This window comes from Neoarius graeffei, chromosome 28, assembly GCF_027579695.1.
Source record: "Neoarius graeffei isolate fNeoGra1 chromosome 28, fNeoGra1.pri, whole genome shotgun sequence".
Classification (NCBI taxonomy): Eukaryota; Metazoa; Chordata; class Actinopteri; order Siluriformes; family Ariidae; genus Neoarius; species Neoarius graeffei.
In genome coordinates this window covers 38,456,109-38,472,440 of record NC_083596.1, presented here as the reverse complement: position 1 = coordinate 38,472,440, position 16,332 = coordinate 38,456,109, and the positions used below count along the sequence as shown (strand labels likewise).

General features: G+C 43.5%; 2 protein-coding genes across 8 annotated transcripts in view; both read left to right on the top strand.

Moving 5' to 3' along the window:
- abr (ABR activator of RhoGEF and GTPase) overlaps positions 1–7,661 on the top strand; it is a 300,438-nt gene extending 292,777 nt beyond the window's left edge. For all 7 annotated transcript variants that reach the window (XM_060912269.1, XM_060912268.1, XM_060912272.1 and 4 more), the window contains 4 exons: positions 72–206; positions 384–489; positions 3,207–3,357; positions 6,389–7,661. In XM_060912269.1, coding sequence (XP_060768252.1) covers positions 72–206; positions 384–489; positions 3,207–3,357; positions 6,389–6,478 — 482 coding nt within the window. In that variant the 3' untranslated portion in view covers positions 6,479–7,661. The remainder of the gene's footprint in view (positions 1–71; positions 207–383; positions 490–3,206; positions 3,358–6,388) is intronic.
- Positions 7,662–8,127: 466 nt separating this feature from the next.
- nanos2 (nanos homolog 2) lies at positions 8,128–10,388 on the top strand. The gene has a single exon (XM_060913475.1). It carries the CDS (start codon positions 9,751–9,753, stop codon positions 10,288–10,290), a length of 540 nt encoding a protein of 179 aa, XP_060769458.1. The 5' UTR covers positions 8,128–9,750; the 3' UTR covers positions 10,291–10,388.
- The last annotated feature ends 5,944 nt before the right edge of the window (positions 10,389–16,332 follow it).

Here is a 16,332-nt window from a genome sequence, read left to right as displayed (position 1 = left end):
TAGAATACAGTAGAGAATATAGTGTACACACACACATACCTTTCTTCCTCTTTTTTTTTTTTTTCCCCCAGACACCAAAGACATCCTGGTGATGTTGAGCGACATGGACATCAACGCCATCGCCGGCACGCTGAAGCTGTACTTCCGAGAGCTGCCCGAGCCGCTGCTCACTGACCGCTTCTACCCAGCCTTCATGGAGGGCATCGGTATGACCTTTAACCTTTCACCTCGATCGCATTTCCCTTACAGAATCTCTCTAAAAGATTGCCACCAAATTAACTGTAAAGCCATCCGGTGGTACTTCAGAGAGGAAGTGGGCACTCTGTCGAGGTCAGGGGTTTGGTGAGTGTGGAGTGTAAAGTCTTGTCCTCGTGTTCTTGCAGCTCTGTCTGATCCTGCAGCCAAGGAGAACTGCATGATGCACCTGCTGCGCTCTCTGCCCGACCCCAACCTCATCACCTTTCTCACCTTACTGGAGCATCTAAAGCGGTACCACACACACACACACACACACACACACACACACACACACAAATGAATGCTAGTTTTATAGTCATTAAAGTAGCTCCGCTTTGTACCAAACCACATCACGCCATCCTGGAGTTGACTGTTTTCCTAAAACAGCACACCCCGTGTGTTATTCCTTACTCGACCCAGTTGAGCACGATTCTTTTTTTTTTTCCCCTCCATGAGTCTTCCAGTTCTTTAATACTTTCTATGAGTGCATTCATAACCTGTATTACACACAGTGTCGTAACTATTTGCAAACATTATATGCAATTACATAAATGCGTTTATAAACCGTTAATCATAAGTAGTGATCGTAACACATCTGATCATTAATTGCACCACGATATCAAAGTGCTCAGGGTTATAACGTGTCATGAACGCTACTTCTAATTAGGAATGTAACGCTATATCATGTGGTGATAAATTGCTGTACGCATTTCCGACGATTCTATGGAATAAAAAATGAATCGGGATCATGATCGGGATGCGTAATCTCTTAGTGCGTGCTTGCTGTAATGTCATTGCATTGTGCAATAACGTCCAATAGCAGGAATGCGTGTGACTTTACTGTAGGCGGAAGTAGCGCAGCTCTAATGCCGCAAAAAACACAAAATGGGAAAGAGCCGCTGCGTGATTGTACAAGTAGGTTTAACAGGAAATCCGAGCTCTCTTTAGACAGACTTCTGAAAGATAAAGAAAAGAGAAGGAAATGAAGGGAGTGGAAATGTCCATCAAAGTTTATTAAGAAAAGGCGTATTTGTTATGAGCGCTTTTCATTTTTGTGAGGCGGAGTCACTGTCATCGTGTTGTTGTAAGAAGGAGTGTCACAATAGCCAAACTTCATAACCAGTCAGCACTTTCTACTTTCTTGATAAACTTCGGAACCAATCCGAAACGGAAAAAGAGAAACCTCGTTATAACCTTGTAGTATCAGAAGATAAATGAAATTCACCTGGTGGTTCGCCAAGGCGACTGATTCGATATTAAATGGGATTTATTTTAAGAAAATTGACCTTTTGATTACCACAGATTTTGTTTGGGCCTTCTGAAAGGTCAAATGAAAGGTTTTGTACTTTTTTTTTTTTTTTTAAAGCTTTTTGGCAGATCTATTGAGAAGCCAGTATCAAACTTCTGCTATTCGCTTTAATTTTTTAATTTAATTTTTTTATTTTAGAGTCTTTACACTTGTGAAACAAAATGTGCTCATTAGTACGAAATAATGCTTCGAAGACAATTCATGAACAAGTGCTTTCTTTCTTACTATTTTGAAAATAGATCGAGTTCACAGCACTGTATTTTCAACAAAACGCCAGTAAACAAAATCGGTAACCAAAATACTCCAAGCCCTGATGCTGCTCACAGCTTGGTGACGCTTGCAAGAGATGATGCGAGTAGAATTGGTAGCATGTACGCTGTATACGCTATATTTACTGTATCGACATGGGATCAGAAAACAATTTCATTTATAACCAGTAGCCACGTGTACCCATAGGGGACCTATTTTTAATAAAAGGAATATTTTATTAACAGGCTGTTTATATTTTAGTCCAACCTACAAATGTGGGGAAAAATTATGGTTGGTTTATTAAGAAAATGAAACAAAAGTGTTTTTTGGTTTTTTTTATTTAACAAAAGTTGATTTAACATCCATGTTGATAAAGAATAGGAAAATAAATAATTAAATGTTGCTTCTTTTTTTTTATATAATTTTTATTAATTTAATTTTTTCCCCCTGGAAAATCAAATCATGAATTGTTACATGCCTACTTCTAATACATCATATCTAGCGATAAAGTGTAATTATTATATTACATGACTAACGACCTATTAACCTCGCTTGCTCGGTCTTTATGGGAAAATATCAGACCGACGTCTTGACAGTGCGGCTCGGTCCGTACAAAAAGCAGGGTGGAGGGATGATATTTGTCTGATGTTTTCCCGTAAAGACTGAGCAAGCGAGGTTAAGGCGTTTATCATCTTTTTTTTTTTTTTTTAATTTCTAAGATTAAAATAGACTGTCATTGTAATGAGGCGTGACGCTGCTTTCTTTTAGTCACGTCATATTTGGAACATAATTGAGTCACACATGCAGAACAAATGGCAAGTGGTTTCAAAACTGAATTTCTGCTAGCGGTTAGCGGTTTCTGAACGCACTTCATTGCTCATTTCTTGAATAACACTTGCGTTTCAGACGGTTTTGGTTCTCTGTTGATTTCCAGTTAATCTTCTTTTTTTTTTTTTTGTCGTTGTTTTTTTTTTTTGGTCTTTTGCAACACTGAAAGCCGGCGCCTTGGAAGGAAAGTCCGTCATCGCTCACGGGCATTACAGGAAAATGCTGCCCGCCAAGAAACCAATCAGAGCGCAAGATTTAACCAGAAGTAGCTCTTGCCATCCAATAATGTGTATAATGTCTTATGAATATGCTCATATTATGATCGTAATAGAAAGCGTTGCTTATAATTAGAGTCCAAATGTAAAGCATATGGTAGCCAAAGGGTTAAGTTTGGAGTGAGAGAGCATCATGGACTGGACTGCATGGAATAGTTTCTAAGATTTACGATGGCGCCTGCTTTTGCGTCTGCAGCGTTCATCAGAGAGTTCAAATCGCCAAACTGTCAGTGGCTTTCGTGTTAGGAAACGTAAGTAACATTCACCCTCTTAGGGATTGATTTGTTTGTTTGTTTGTTTGTTTGTAGGGTGGCTGAGAAGGAACCGGTGAATAAAATGTCGCTGCACAACCTGGCCACTGTGTTCGGCCCGACGCTGCTGAGACCGTCCGAATCCGAAAGCAACAAACCCCACATCACACTGGCCTCCGATATCTGGTCCCACGATGTCATGGCGCAGGTAAACACACCCACGCCGTTAAATATAGTTCAACAAAATGGTTTGATTGACAGTTTTGTCATCTGTATAATCTCGCCTCGGCTCTGAAACGCTCAGGGTCCAGGATGGAAACGGGTAAAAATCAGTCCGCTGAAATGTCTGCATCGCTCTCTGTTCGTAACACAGTGATCACGTGTCCCGCTGAAAAGCAAAACCTGTTCGGTTTGACGAAAGCTTTTTCAGAATGAAACGCTTTTCGCCGTCATCGGCGTGCTGCAGGCGCGCTACACTGAACAGCAGTCACAGCTGTAAACCTCACTCGGGTGCCCGCCTGGGTCTTAATGAAGGCGCATCAGCTTCGCTTGTACGTGCAAAACGCATTTCAGTTCAGGAAATCCTTTCGTTTTTCGACTTGTGTATAGTAGAAAAAGCCGATTGCACTGTCTGAAGGGTTTTCCCAGGACGCCACACGTACACACTCCGGCCAAAGGCCTGTACGTGCTGACTTTTTTTCTTTTTTTTTTCCGTGTGTGGTCTTCTGTGGCTGTGTGTGTGTGTTTTGCTCTTCGCTCCCATGCTGCTGGTGATTCTGTCTTTGGTCCAGAGGTCTAAATAATCCCACAGCTGTATTTTGGTTTTTTGGAAGAGAGCTGGAGGTCTGCCAGGTGTACACACACACACACACACACAGTTGTATACACAGACTACTCATTAGCTTGCAGTAAATCATACACTCATCTCACACACACACACACACACACACACACACACACACACACAGTGCTGTTATCGTTCCTGCTTCTAGTAAGTCATTCAGCATGAGGAATATTCCTCGTATTCACACAGATGTGTGATGTGATGTGATTTTTTTTTTTTTTTAATCACTTCCTGACTCTAGTTTTGAGAATTTCTCCTTTGTCCCTGATGTGGGTGGAGTACTGAAGCACAGTAGGCGGGAGATGATGTTCTCACACACTTTTTATTCTCGATACTTTCACTTTTCAGCTTTATTCGCTCTACACACACACAACATTAATTGACAACAGGTGCATCGACTTGACTTTGCCACTCACCTTCCCTGACGCCGCCCTCCATTCGCAAACCGACGCTTGGCTACGCCCCCGCTGCCACATCCACATCCACTCTCTCCACGTCCCCAGTGGCATTAGAGCTGTCCAGCTCGAGATCCACCGTGGACTCTGTATTCCTACAGTGCCGACTAGTGGCCGTTGTCTGAACTACAACAAAGAGCAAACAGTTCAGAAGATTTCCGTATCACGTTAAACTGAAGTCATTTTAAAATGTGCTTTATTTCTTAAAGTGCCATTCCACCATTGGATGTATTTTTTTGGCATAAAATACAATATATTTTATGACATGACTAGACAGAGAAATCTTTTAGCTTCAAAATGATATATCAAACATAATTTTTTGACAACGACAAGTATATTAATTTTGCGACCAAAGTCACCTACCCTTTTAATTTCCGCGCGGTAGTGAAACGTGATGTCATCGGCAGGTTCCCCTTCTTGTGTACGGCACAGGTTATCAGCAATGGCGGATAGAACGCGATTGTCAGCTTCAGAAAAGAAGCGAAGGAAAATAGCCCAAAGGAAACGGTTGATGGTGAATATCGGCACAGCAATCGACAAGTGGAAATCGCGTTCTATCCGCCATTGCTGATAATCTGTGCCACGTCACACGTGACGTGGTACACAAGAAGGGGAACCTGCCGATGACATCACGTTTCACTACCGCGCGGAAATTAAAAGGGTAGGTGACTTTGGTCGCAAAATTAATATACTTGTCGTTGTCAAAAAATTATGTTTGATGTATCATTTTGAAGCTAAAAGATTTCTCTGTCTAGTCACGTTGTCATAAAATGTATTGTATTTTATGCCAAAGAATACATCCAATGGTGGAATGGCACTTTAACGTGTTTTTCAATTACGTTTTCGGTTTTATTAACCTTGTATCATGACTCGTATTTGCATATTATATTACACTTATCAGCCTTATCGGTTTTTAGCCACGTTGAACGTAGGTCCACGGCAGGCATCGCTTATCCGCGCAATCTTCACGAGGCTTGTGCGAGACTTCAAACGTGAAGTGTCAGCGCCGCCATATCATTCCAATTTAGATTAATTTCGAGATTTGCCAGCTTCATCAGTGATGGGGATTATTCCATACGGCTTCGAACCAAACTCAGAAGAGTTGGAACGACGACAGGATGAGGACTCGTCCGTCACGCTGGTGTTTACGTCATTACTGTCGCACAATTAAAACGTGCCAGATCAGCCGGCTGGTGGGTTTTCAAAATAATAAATACATGCATGTGTTTTTGTGATAAATCCATATTATACTGAGCGCATTTCCCTCACTGAGGTTTCGGACAGCACTACAAAATGGCGTCCCCATTATATAGTGCCCTATATAGTGAGTAGGGAGCGATTTCGGATGCAGGGAAAACTTCCGGTTTGATCACATCAGCGTTCGAAAGAGGGCGCGCACGGCTTTTGACAACGTCGGCAGATGTTGGTCGCTTTGATTTCCGCTGTACGTTTTACTTCCGTCCTACGATGTCTCGCACAGGTCTCGGCGAATCTTGTTTACGGTCATTGCTTTGACATATGGACTGATATATTACATAGCGTATTTCAAACACTCATAACTTGCTATAGCAGTGACAAAATAGCGATCAAAAATGCATTCCGATATTTAATAAAATTTTGATGATAAAAAAATTTGCCTTCAGTTCTCCTTTAAGCAGTGAATAAGTGTCTAAACCTAGTGGCTTTTATTTGAAACTTGAGACATACAAAATGCATTCCTTTACTTATTTTAAAATCTCAGGATAGTATTTTAACCGAACAGGACAGCCTTTTTTTTTTTTTTAATGAAATAAACGTCAGAAAAAGCAGATAGTGTAACGTTTTGGTGACTCAACTGGCAGACTAAAACCATAAAGCTCCGCTGCATCGCTCAGACAGCTATCGGCAAGGGAAGCGTTCTATTTTTAGATCACGTGACCACTCTCGTCTCTCTCCGACAGGTCCAGGTGTTGCTCTACTACCTACAGCATCCTCCCATCTCCTTCGCCGAGCTGAAGAGGAACACGCTGTATTTCTCCACGGACGTTTAACCCTCCCGACACAGACACACTTCCATCCATTCCCTCCAACACCACCATCGATTTCCTGTACAGAATTCCACACGCGCAGAGGACACCGGACTGAGACGGCCGCCTCCTTCCTGTGCGGAGAGAGCAGCGGCCACACCTCCTCTGCCCGGGCGGAGAGCTGGAGAAGGAGGAGGAGGAGGATGACTGATTACCGTCTGTCAGACCACATGCGTGTCTGTGTGTGTGTAGCTGAAGGCATGGAGCATGATGGGAAGTTTGCCACCCCAGTTCAGTGACGCCGGTGCAAGAGATGTGTTCGAACTCTGCTCTCTCTCTCTTTTTTTTTTTTTTTTTTTATTCCGAGGCATTACAGAAAACATTCATACATACCACCACATCTGCGTCTCCTACATACTATTTGTTTAAAAGCTGTTCTGGTTTTGTTTTTTGGCTTTTGCACATGTCTGAACAGAAGTGTGTGTGTGCGCGCGCGTTTTCTCCAAGCCGAGGCTTCGATAGGAACTCTGTACTCGGCTGGTCACATTTTATTCTCTGTAGAAAAACAGACATTTCCTGACCATTCAAAGGCCAAAATCCTTATTTATTATAAATAAATAGCGTCTCTACGTGTACCTGTACAGTCCATTACATCATGATGACTTAGTTTGAAGGGTTTTTTTTTTTTTTTAGTGGTATTTTTATTTTTGCAGACATTTTCTTGTTTACGGGAAGTGCTGACTGAGCTGTACTGTTTAAAAAAACAAAAATCATAAAAAGTAAGATAAACTTTGACCGTTAAATCAAGCTGGTTTTGGAATTTAATTCAGTCTGTTCACCATGTGATCATTTCCGAAACGCAGTGATCTGTGATTCGATGATGTGTGCAGTTCCTGCATGGATGGATGGATGGTAAAGGCTTTTATTTATCTTTCTTTCTTTTAACCCGTCTCCACGACGATTTACAGTAGTTTTAAAAAACCAAAACCGCAGATCTTTCTACAGTGAAGCCAGTGACGTTCTCCGAAACAGCACTGTTAGATATCTGAGACTCCTTGATGATATTTTTTAATACTGTATTTTACTTTTGCTGTCAAGATGTAAACGTATACCACGATTCCGATAAGGATTATTGTTGTTGTGAACTTTTTTTTTTCCCTTCTGTTTTTAGTAAAAATAAATAAAAGTGTACAGGAAGCCCAGCGAATGCTTTGTGTCTTTAATATCAACAGGGATTTTGAGCTTTTTGGTTTTACAAATCCGTTGTTTTATAGATGTGCATAATTCCAGGCTCCGTGCTCGCTGAACTGAACTGCTCACACGGGTTTCTCTGTGCATGACGACGCTTCCGGATTTCACACGCTGAGGTTGCTGTCGGAGTCCGATTAAAATGAACATCATGTAGATAAATTCATGTTGTCATGAGCATGATGATATATTTCACGTTATAACAAGATAACTACTAATTGTTACAAGTTTGCGTGTCGTAATAACCTGAAAAACATCGTGATCACAAAAAACTTCACGTTAAAACATGACACTGATTCTTTTTCCCCCCTTGGTGTGGCAGCAATACTTTTCCATAGTTTCCTCCGTTACCCATAATGCATTACATTACATTACAGGCATTTAGCAGACGCTGTTATCCAGAGTGATGTACAACATACCCAGAGCAGCGCTTGGGTGTTACAGTAGGTGCCTTGTTCAGGGGCACTTCAGCCGTTCCTGCTGGTCAAGGTTATTGTTAAGGTTAAAGTTGCTGCTTTAACCATTAGGCCATGGCTTCCGTCAGTGCCATTCGATTACTTGTGATAGTGGTGCCAGTGGGATTACAGTGATGCAGCAGTGCTTTGTCAAGTTTTTGTATCGCACTTTAACAATAGACGTAGACGCAAAGGTGGCAAGGAAAAACTCCCTCAGACGACATGAGGAAGAACCTCGAGAGGAACCAGACTCAAAAGGGGAACCCATCCTCATTTAGATGATAACAGATAGCAGTTTGAACACGAAGTCTGTTTAGAAACTGTTCATTAATGGAAACTTGAGTGCAAAACTGTTCATGACGACCAACTGCAGTCCTAAAGTTAGCAAGTCAACTGCCGTAAAAGCATTACTGTAAGTGTCCAGAGCGTCTTACAAGTACGACTTTCGACTGTCCGTACGGGGTCGTCCTCTGCAAGAGCGATGTGATAAGACTGCGCTAGACGTAGGGCATCAGGAAGGTCTGCGAAGCACCAAGGCCTTTGAAGGTGCGGCGGAAGAGAAACGCCAACGCAGGAGAGCAACTCGCCTTCAACCAGCCAACCCAGTCGAAGGATACACCTGCTCCCGAGTGTGCTGGTCGAGAATCGGCCTGCACAGCCACCTCAGAGCCTGTCGACCGATTCCCTGATCCTCGGACCGAGGAAACGGCCATCGTCAGGATGGATCAGGCAGGTCTGAGGCACAGGATTGACATGTAACTTGTCTTTTCATCTCATCCACATCCTCATTACTTTACTCTGTGTTTCAACTTTCAGTGGTGCTCGTCATCTCACAGATCACTAACTTTGCTGTAAAGGTTTGTGTTCCAGGCCGGAGTTTTCCTTGAACGAACACGCAGGTATATAGATTTCCAGTAAATCCACTCTACGCGTGGATAAGAAATGCTCATTCATCTCATTAGCCGCTTTATCCTTCTACAGGGTCGCAGGCAAGCTGGAGCCTATCCCAGCCGACCACGGGCGAAAGGCGGGGTACACCCTGGACAAGTCACCAGGTCATCACAGGGCTGACACATAGACAACCATTCACACTCACATTCACACCTACCGTCAATTTAGAGTCGCCAGTTAACCTAACCTGCATGTCTTTGGACTGTGGGGGAAACCCACGCGGACACGGCCACAGAAAGGCCCTCGCCGGCCACGGGGCTCGAACCCGGACCTTCTTGCTGTGAGGCGACCGCGCTAACCACTACACCGCTATCTTTATGAGCATATTGGCTGCTGCTTGACATCAACGTGAATCCATGTCATGTTTTGACTTTATGGCATGTGTGATACAATGTTGTTGTTCTGCTCCTGGCAGACACCGAGTCTGGGCCTGATGGCGCCGTGATGAGACGGTGTGACCTGGCGGGGACCTCGTGCACGTGCGTGGGATGAGGATGCAGAAAAGTGCACGAGATATAGTAGATGATGATGATAATAATAATAATAATAATAATAATGTGCATTTTATTTGTGCAGTCGTCCATAATCAGTGTGGAAAAAGAGTAATGGACCCTGTAAGAGCGTGCAGAAGGATGAAAGTCGATGCCCCGAGTCCTGCTTGAGGCAGACACGGGACAGGCGCAGGTTCAAGCCCTCGGAGTGTTACAGTGTTGCAAGGTCGCGTGTATAAATACAGCGCGGCTCGTGCGCTTTCCACTTCAGCACCGCGACACGGACATGCAGCGGGATTTGACGCGCCGACCCGCCCCTGCTGGGGACTTCTCCATGTGGCACGACTACCTGGGTCTCAGAGCCATGGTGGCGCGGCTGGCACGCGCAGGTGCGCTCCACGAGGACCAGGAGGAGCGCTCTTGGTGTCCTGATGCCACCCCGGGAACTTCCGGTTCTCCAGGAAGCCAGGGCCTCGGGCAGACCTCAGAGAAGACAGTGTGCGGCTTCTGCAAGCAGAACGGAGAGAGCGCGGAGATCTACACCAGCCACCGGCTGAAGGCGCGCAGCGGCCGCGTGCTGTGTCCCATCCTGAGGAGCTACGTGTGCCCGATCTGCGGCGCCTCAGGCGACGCGGCGCACACCCGACACTACTGTCCCCGCAGGCTCGCGCCACTCAAGTGTACGCCCTAACAGGGTCAAAGGTCAACATCTTAAACGTCAGGTAGTTTATTTATTTTAACACTGGACATGACTTTCATTTTTAAGTTCTGAAAGGTTTTGTATAGATGAAAAACTAACAAAAGGTGTTTTTTTTTTTTTTTGGTTAATTGTACTTTCAAGTCTTGTATAAAGTTATGGAAAGGTTTATATTTGTGTTTGTGTGTAATTTAAAACAGGCTTATAGTTTACTTCAATTAGACTATAAACACACGTTTGTTACATTTTCTTTTTAAATGTTTTTTATATTTTATTTTATTCACTAAATAACTCAACAGACTGGTTCACAGTGAAACCAGCATGGTGTTTTGTTTTGTTTTTCCTTTTCAAAGATAGGTTTTATATATATATAGATGTATATATTTTTCACCAATAAAAACTTCAGTTGAAGAAAAAAGTGCATCCTATATTATATTATCCATCCGTCCATCATCTGTAGCCGCTTATGAGCCATTCCACCAAATCGGTGCCATTTCCGTCCCTAGAAAATTATATGTATAAATGCACATAAAAATGTACTTTAAAATACATTTCCTTATTACGCAGAATGTCCTGCACATTGATCTGATTTCAAATTTAAGATATATAATTGTAAGGATACATAAAAACTACCTAAAACGCTGAAAAATAGCATGTGTTACCTGTCCCCGCACTCTATACTTAACTATGAAATATTATGATTAAAATCCTTCAGAAACAGTATTTCTTTTGCACTGTTGTGTGACTCCATATCCAATCCATGGTTTAAATATATTTTTTTCATAAGAAATCCACAATATCTCAGTCCTGTTACCCAAACATATTACCCCATCTGACAAATTTGGAACATTCCATAAATCACATGCTCAACAGGAAGTTACATCAGTTGTGTCTTCTGAAGGCCATGGGAAGACCAAAAAGTTAGTTCTCTCATTTACTTTTCTGTATATTTGATGATTTTTTAACTTTGACTGATAAGGTCAATGTCAACATACTGTCCTGTTACTTAAATTATTTCTTAGATGATATTTGTTTATTGTAAAAGTACAGATTTTTGGTAAATCACTAGAATGTGCCAAGTGTGGTCATGCTATTGCGATGACGCCATGTGGCTTAATTCCATGTATTAGCTAATCATAGGCTAAAAACTCAGTCCTGTTACTTTCAGAGTTTTGGTAACAGGACTGAAAAAAAATGCAGCCATCTTTGACTTCCAAACCTTGTAACTTAGCCTGAGGTTGACCAATACACATTTTGAATAGTTAAATATGTGTTATTATAATCAGTGTTGAAAAGATATAACAAATTAAGTTTAATTTGGGAGTGGTACAACAAGCAAATGGCACCCATTCAGTGGAATGTCCCTTATCCTGTTCTACAGGGTCGCAGGCGGGCTGGAGCCTATCCCAGCTGACTGATCAGCTAATTAACACACCTTCCTGATTTGAAGTGGGTTTGTTAGAGTAAGAATACATTTAAATGCGTAGGACAGGGCAGGGGGTTCTCCAGGACCATGGGCGGGAACCTGTGATGTCCATAAAAGAATGTGACACACACTTCTCTATTCATCCATCCATCCGTTATCTGTAGCCGCTTATCCTGTTCTACAGGGTCGCAGGCGGGCAGGAGCCTATCCCAGCTGACTATGTGCGAGAGGTGGGGGACACCCTGGACAAGTCGCCAGGTCATCGCAGGGCTGATACAGAGACAACAACCGTTCACACTCACACCTACGGTCAATTTAGAGCCATCGATTAGCCTAACCTGCATGTCTTTGGACTGTGGAGGAAACCAGAGCACCCGAAGGAAACCCACGGAGATGCATGCAAACTCCACACAGAAAGGCCCTCGCCGGCCGCTGGGCTCAAACCCAGGACCTTCTTGCTGTGAGGCGACAGTGCTGATCACTACACCACCGTGCTGCCCCTATATTATATTATACTATATTATATTTTCTGTTGGCGGCACGGTGGTGTAGTGGTTAGCGCTGTCGCCTCACAGCAAGAAGGTCCTGGGTTTGAGCCCCGGGGCCGGCGAGGGCCTTTCTGTGTGGAGTTTGCATGTTCTCCCCGTGTCCGCGTGGGTTTCCTCCGGGTGCTCCGGTTTCCCCCACAGTCCAAAGACATGCAGGTTAGGTTAACTGGTGACTCTAAATTGACCGTAGGTGTGAATGTGAGTGTGAATGGTTGTCTGTGTCTATGTGTCAGCCCTGTGATGACCTGGCGACTTGTCCAGGGTGTACCCCGCCTTTCGCCCGTAGTCAGCTGGGATAGGCTCCAGCTTGCCTGCAACCCTGTAGAAGGATAAAGCGGCTAGAGATGATATGAGATGTTTTCTGTTGTCTTTGCTAAGCCTTCATCTGCTTCACGAGATGAAGACCTGCAGGAAGTGATGTTTATTCAGTCAAAAAAAAAGGCCTATTGATTTATCTTACTTCACTATGAAAACGCATAAAGATCAACAAATTTAAATCACAGCCTTCTGATAAATAATGTTCCATTATTTTCTTGTGATTTATATTTTTGAAGGAAAAGCAGACTCGTGCTTGAACAGTTCCAAAGATGGCCACAAGATGGCGACGTTACACTGTGTTACACAATTACTGCAGTCAGCTTACCTCAGTTTTTAAACTAACACAGGACTGGGCAAAAAGTCTTAGATACAGGTAAAGAAAAGCTGTAGATCAAAAATGGCTTAAAAAATAATGAAATGAAATGGTTCAATGTTAAAAAATGACTGTAAGCAGTAAGCCATAATAGGTAAAGGTATGTTTGGAGAAAAAAGGGTGCCAAATTCCAGGAAAAGAACACCTCTCCGACTCTGAAGCATGGGTGTGGATCGATCATGCTTTGGGGTCGTGTTGCAGCCAGTGGCACAGGGCACATTTCATTGGTCGAGGGAAGCATGGATTCAAATAAATACCAGCAAATTCTGGAAGCAAACATCACACCATCTGTAAAAAAGTTGAAGTTAAAAAGAGGATGGGTCCTACAATAAGACGATCCAAAACACACCTCAAAATCTACAATGGAATACCTCAAGAGGCCCAAGCTGAAGGTTTTGCCCGGGCCCTCACAGTCCGCTGACCTAAACATCATTGAAAATCTGTGGATAGATCTCAAAAGAGCAGTGCGTGCAAGACAGCACAAGAAACTTGTAGAACTGAAAGCCTTTTGCAAGGACGGATGTGTGAAAATCCCCCAGGTAAGAACTGAAAGATTATTAGCTGGCTACAAAAAGTGTTTACAAGCTGTGACACTTGACAAAGTGGGTGTTACTAGGTACTCACCATGCAGGGTGCTCAAACTTTTGCTTCGGGCCTTTTTTTGTCATTTTTGAAAATGTAAAAGATGAAAATTAAAAAAAAAAATTGTTTTTGCTTAAAATATAAAGGGAATGAGTCATCTTTAATTGTATGCCTTTTGGAGATCATTTCATCTTCAACTTGCTTAACTGTTTACAGTAACAGCGATTTTGACCAGGGGTGCACAAACTTTTGCATACCACTGTGTGTGTGTGTGTATATATATATATATATATATATACACACACACACACACACACACGGTGCGATTTGTCAAAAAACCAGAAGGGGGGGATGTTTTTTTTTAATCATGAAACGTCACAACATTAAGGTAACAATAGGCTAATAGCTCAATAACATCCGATGATATCAAATGAATAACACTGTGGCAGCGGGGGCGTGGTCAAGCATCGGTCTGTGACAGGAGGGCGGAGTCAGGGAAGGTAAGTGGCAGAATCACTACACCTGCCGTTAATTAATGTGTTTGTGTGTCCTCCCAGTGACCGCGCCCTGTTTAAGGAGAGAGCGAGAGCAGCAGGAGCTCTCTCCACAACTAGACGACTGATGTGTGTGCGTGTGTGAGAGGGCAGATAGACGCTGAAAAGCTGAATAAAAGCGAGTTGTGTGAAATCAGTTCTGTCCTTCTGTCACAGACCCACCTGCGTAAAGTATACCCCCGCAGCCCCCGCCAGGCGGGGGGGCCGACCGCTAGGGGGGGGCCGACCGCTAGGGGGGGCGGGGGGGCCGATGTGATTCAATGCACGAGAAAGTCCGATGAAACATGAAAATAATAAACACAACACAACAATGAAGCGTACCAGAGAAAAAAAGTGGTGCTCAAAAGCGGCAAATCAAAAAGAAAAAAGAATTTACATCCACACTGCCCAAAATTTCATCCGTTTTTGGGAGAGTTAGGCCTTATCCTCCAGTTCATGATGCGCTAACAGGTAGTAGCTGCAGGGGGGCCCCCAAGTACTTGCGTTACGCCAGTGCACAGACCGATGCTTGACCACGCCCCCGCTGCCACAAACACTAAATGAAAACCAACACTAAACCAGAGATAGTAAATTCATCTTCCTGTCTCTCTGACTAAATACACTAACACACAACAAAGTTCGCATGGCTTGTCGCGTTGCTGTGATGTTTCTCTCCCTCCGGATTAAATGGACAGTGACTCGAAAATCACTAAAATACATGAATACTAAATGAACAGTTTGCTCTGATGGCGCAGTTCATGCGGCCTTTTCTGCTTTCCCGTCGGCGCGCTATCCACCGCGTTTCGCCCTTCTTTAATCCACATTTCTGCGAATTTCTCAGCAGGGAAGGAACGCACGTCTGGCCCATTGACAGCGAGGAAAAGAAGGCTGTCAGTGTGGATCCATTCATTCTGTTGCGCTCATCAGTAAGGATGTGATTCATGGCGCTAAATCCACGTTCACACTCTGATTATCTACAATGTATCTATTTGCTGCGGATGTTCGTAGGGTTGCCAACTTTCTCATATCCAAATGAGGGACACTTTGTTCCGGGTGCGGACAAGTACCGGTACAGGCCCTGTACACGCACCCCAGCGCCCCAAAATAGTTACAGTACCGAATCGCCTTTAGGTGAGGGTTGCAAATGTAGGCCACTATACAAATTCATTTCTAAAATAGAGCTTTTAAAAATTAATAGACCAATTAATGGATAAGGGCGGCACGGTGGTGTAGTGGTTAGCGCTGTCGCCTCACAGCAAGAAGGTCCGGGTTCGAGCCCCGGGGCCGGCGAGGGCCTTTCTGTGTGGAGTTTGCATGTTCTCCCCGTGTCCGCGTGGGTTTCCTCCGGGTGCTCCGGTTTCCCCCACAGTCCAAAGACATGCAGGTTAGGTTAACTGGTGACTCTAAATTGAGCGTAGGTGTGAATGTGAGTGTGAATGGTTGTCTGTGTCTATGTGTCAGCCCTGTGATGACCTGGCGACTTGTCCAGGGTGTACCCCGCCTTTCACCCGTAGTCAGCTGGGATAGGCTCCAGCTTGCCTGTGACCCTGTAGAAGGATAAAGCGGCTAGAGATAATGAGATGAGATGATAATTAATGGATATTTTTAAGTAACTTAATGCAAAATAACAAACAATTCTAATATTATTGTCTCATTTTTCTCTTTTAAACTTTGGCCAAATAATTCATCAGGCCATATTTATGAAGGCAATGTCATAAACTGAAAAATGATTTGCTGTAGCTGTAAAACCCTGATATTTGCTTAATTGTCCATTTGAAAACCCTAAGAACCTTCTGCAATGCTTCATAGCAGAAGAAGAAGAGAGAAAGACATCACAAAGGCAGGAGTGAGGCAGAAAAGCTCCCCTATAGGCTGAGGTCTATCCTGTTTCGGAAGGGTTTTTTTTAAGCTATCTGCTATCCTTATCGAACAGTTAGGCTGTAGCCACTGGCTGCACCATCTGCTCTAGTTTAATTTGATGCCTATTTTGTCAGTATAGCTTAAAAATGCAGGATATGGCAACAGTGAATGGTTTTAAATGGCAGATGAGCGCGACTCGCGGTAATAGCGCTTCTCACGGCAATTACGCGATTTACACCACAGCATTGGAGTGAGGGGCAGGATCTCTCCCTGACGGGACAAATTAAAATTACCCAAAAAACGGGATGTCCCGCCCAATACGGGACGGTTGGCAACCCTAGACGTTCGTGAACATCAAAGCTGCCACTTCGGGTCATTTTGAAAGTGGGTGTAATG

Excerpts from the sequence above, each read along its gene's own strand:
- nanos2 (XM_060913475.1), top strand. The coding sequence starts at position 9,751 with ATGCCCCGAGTCCTGCTTGAGGCAGACACGGGACAGGCGCAGGTTCAA.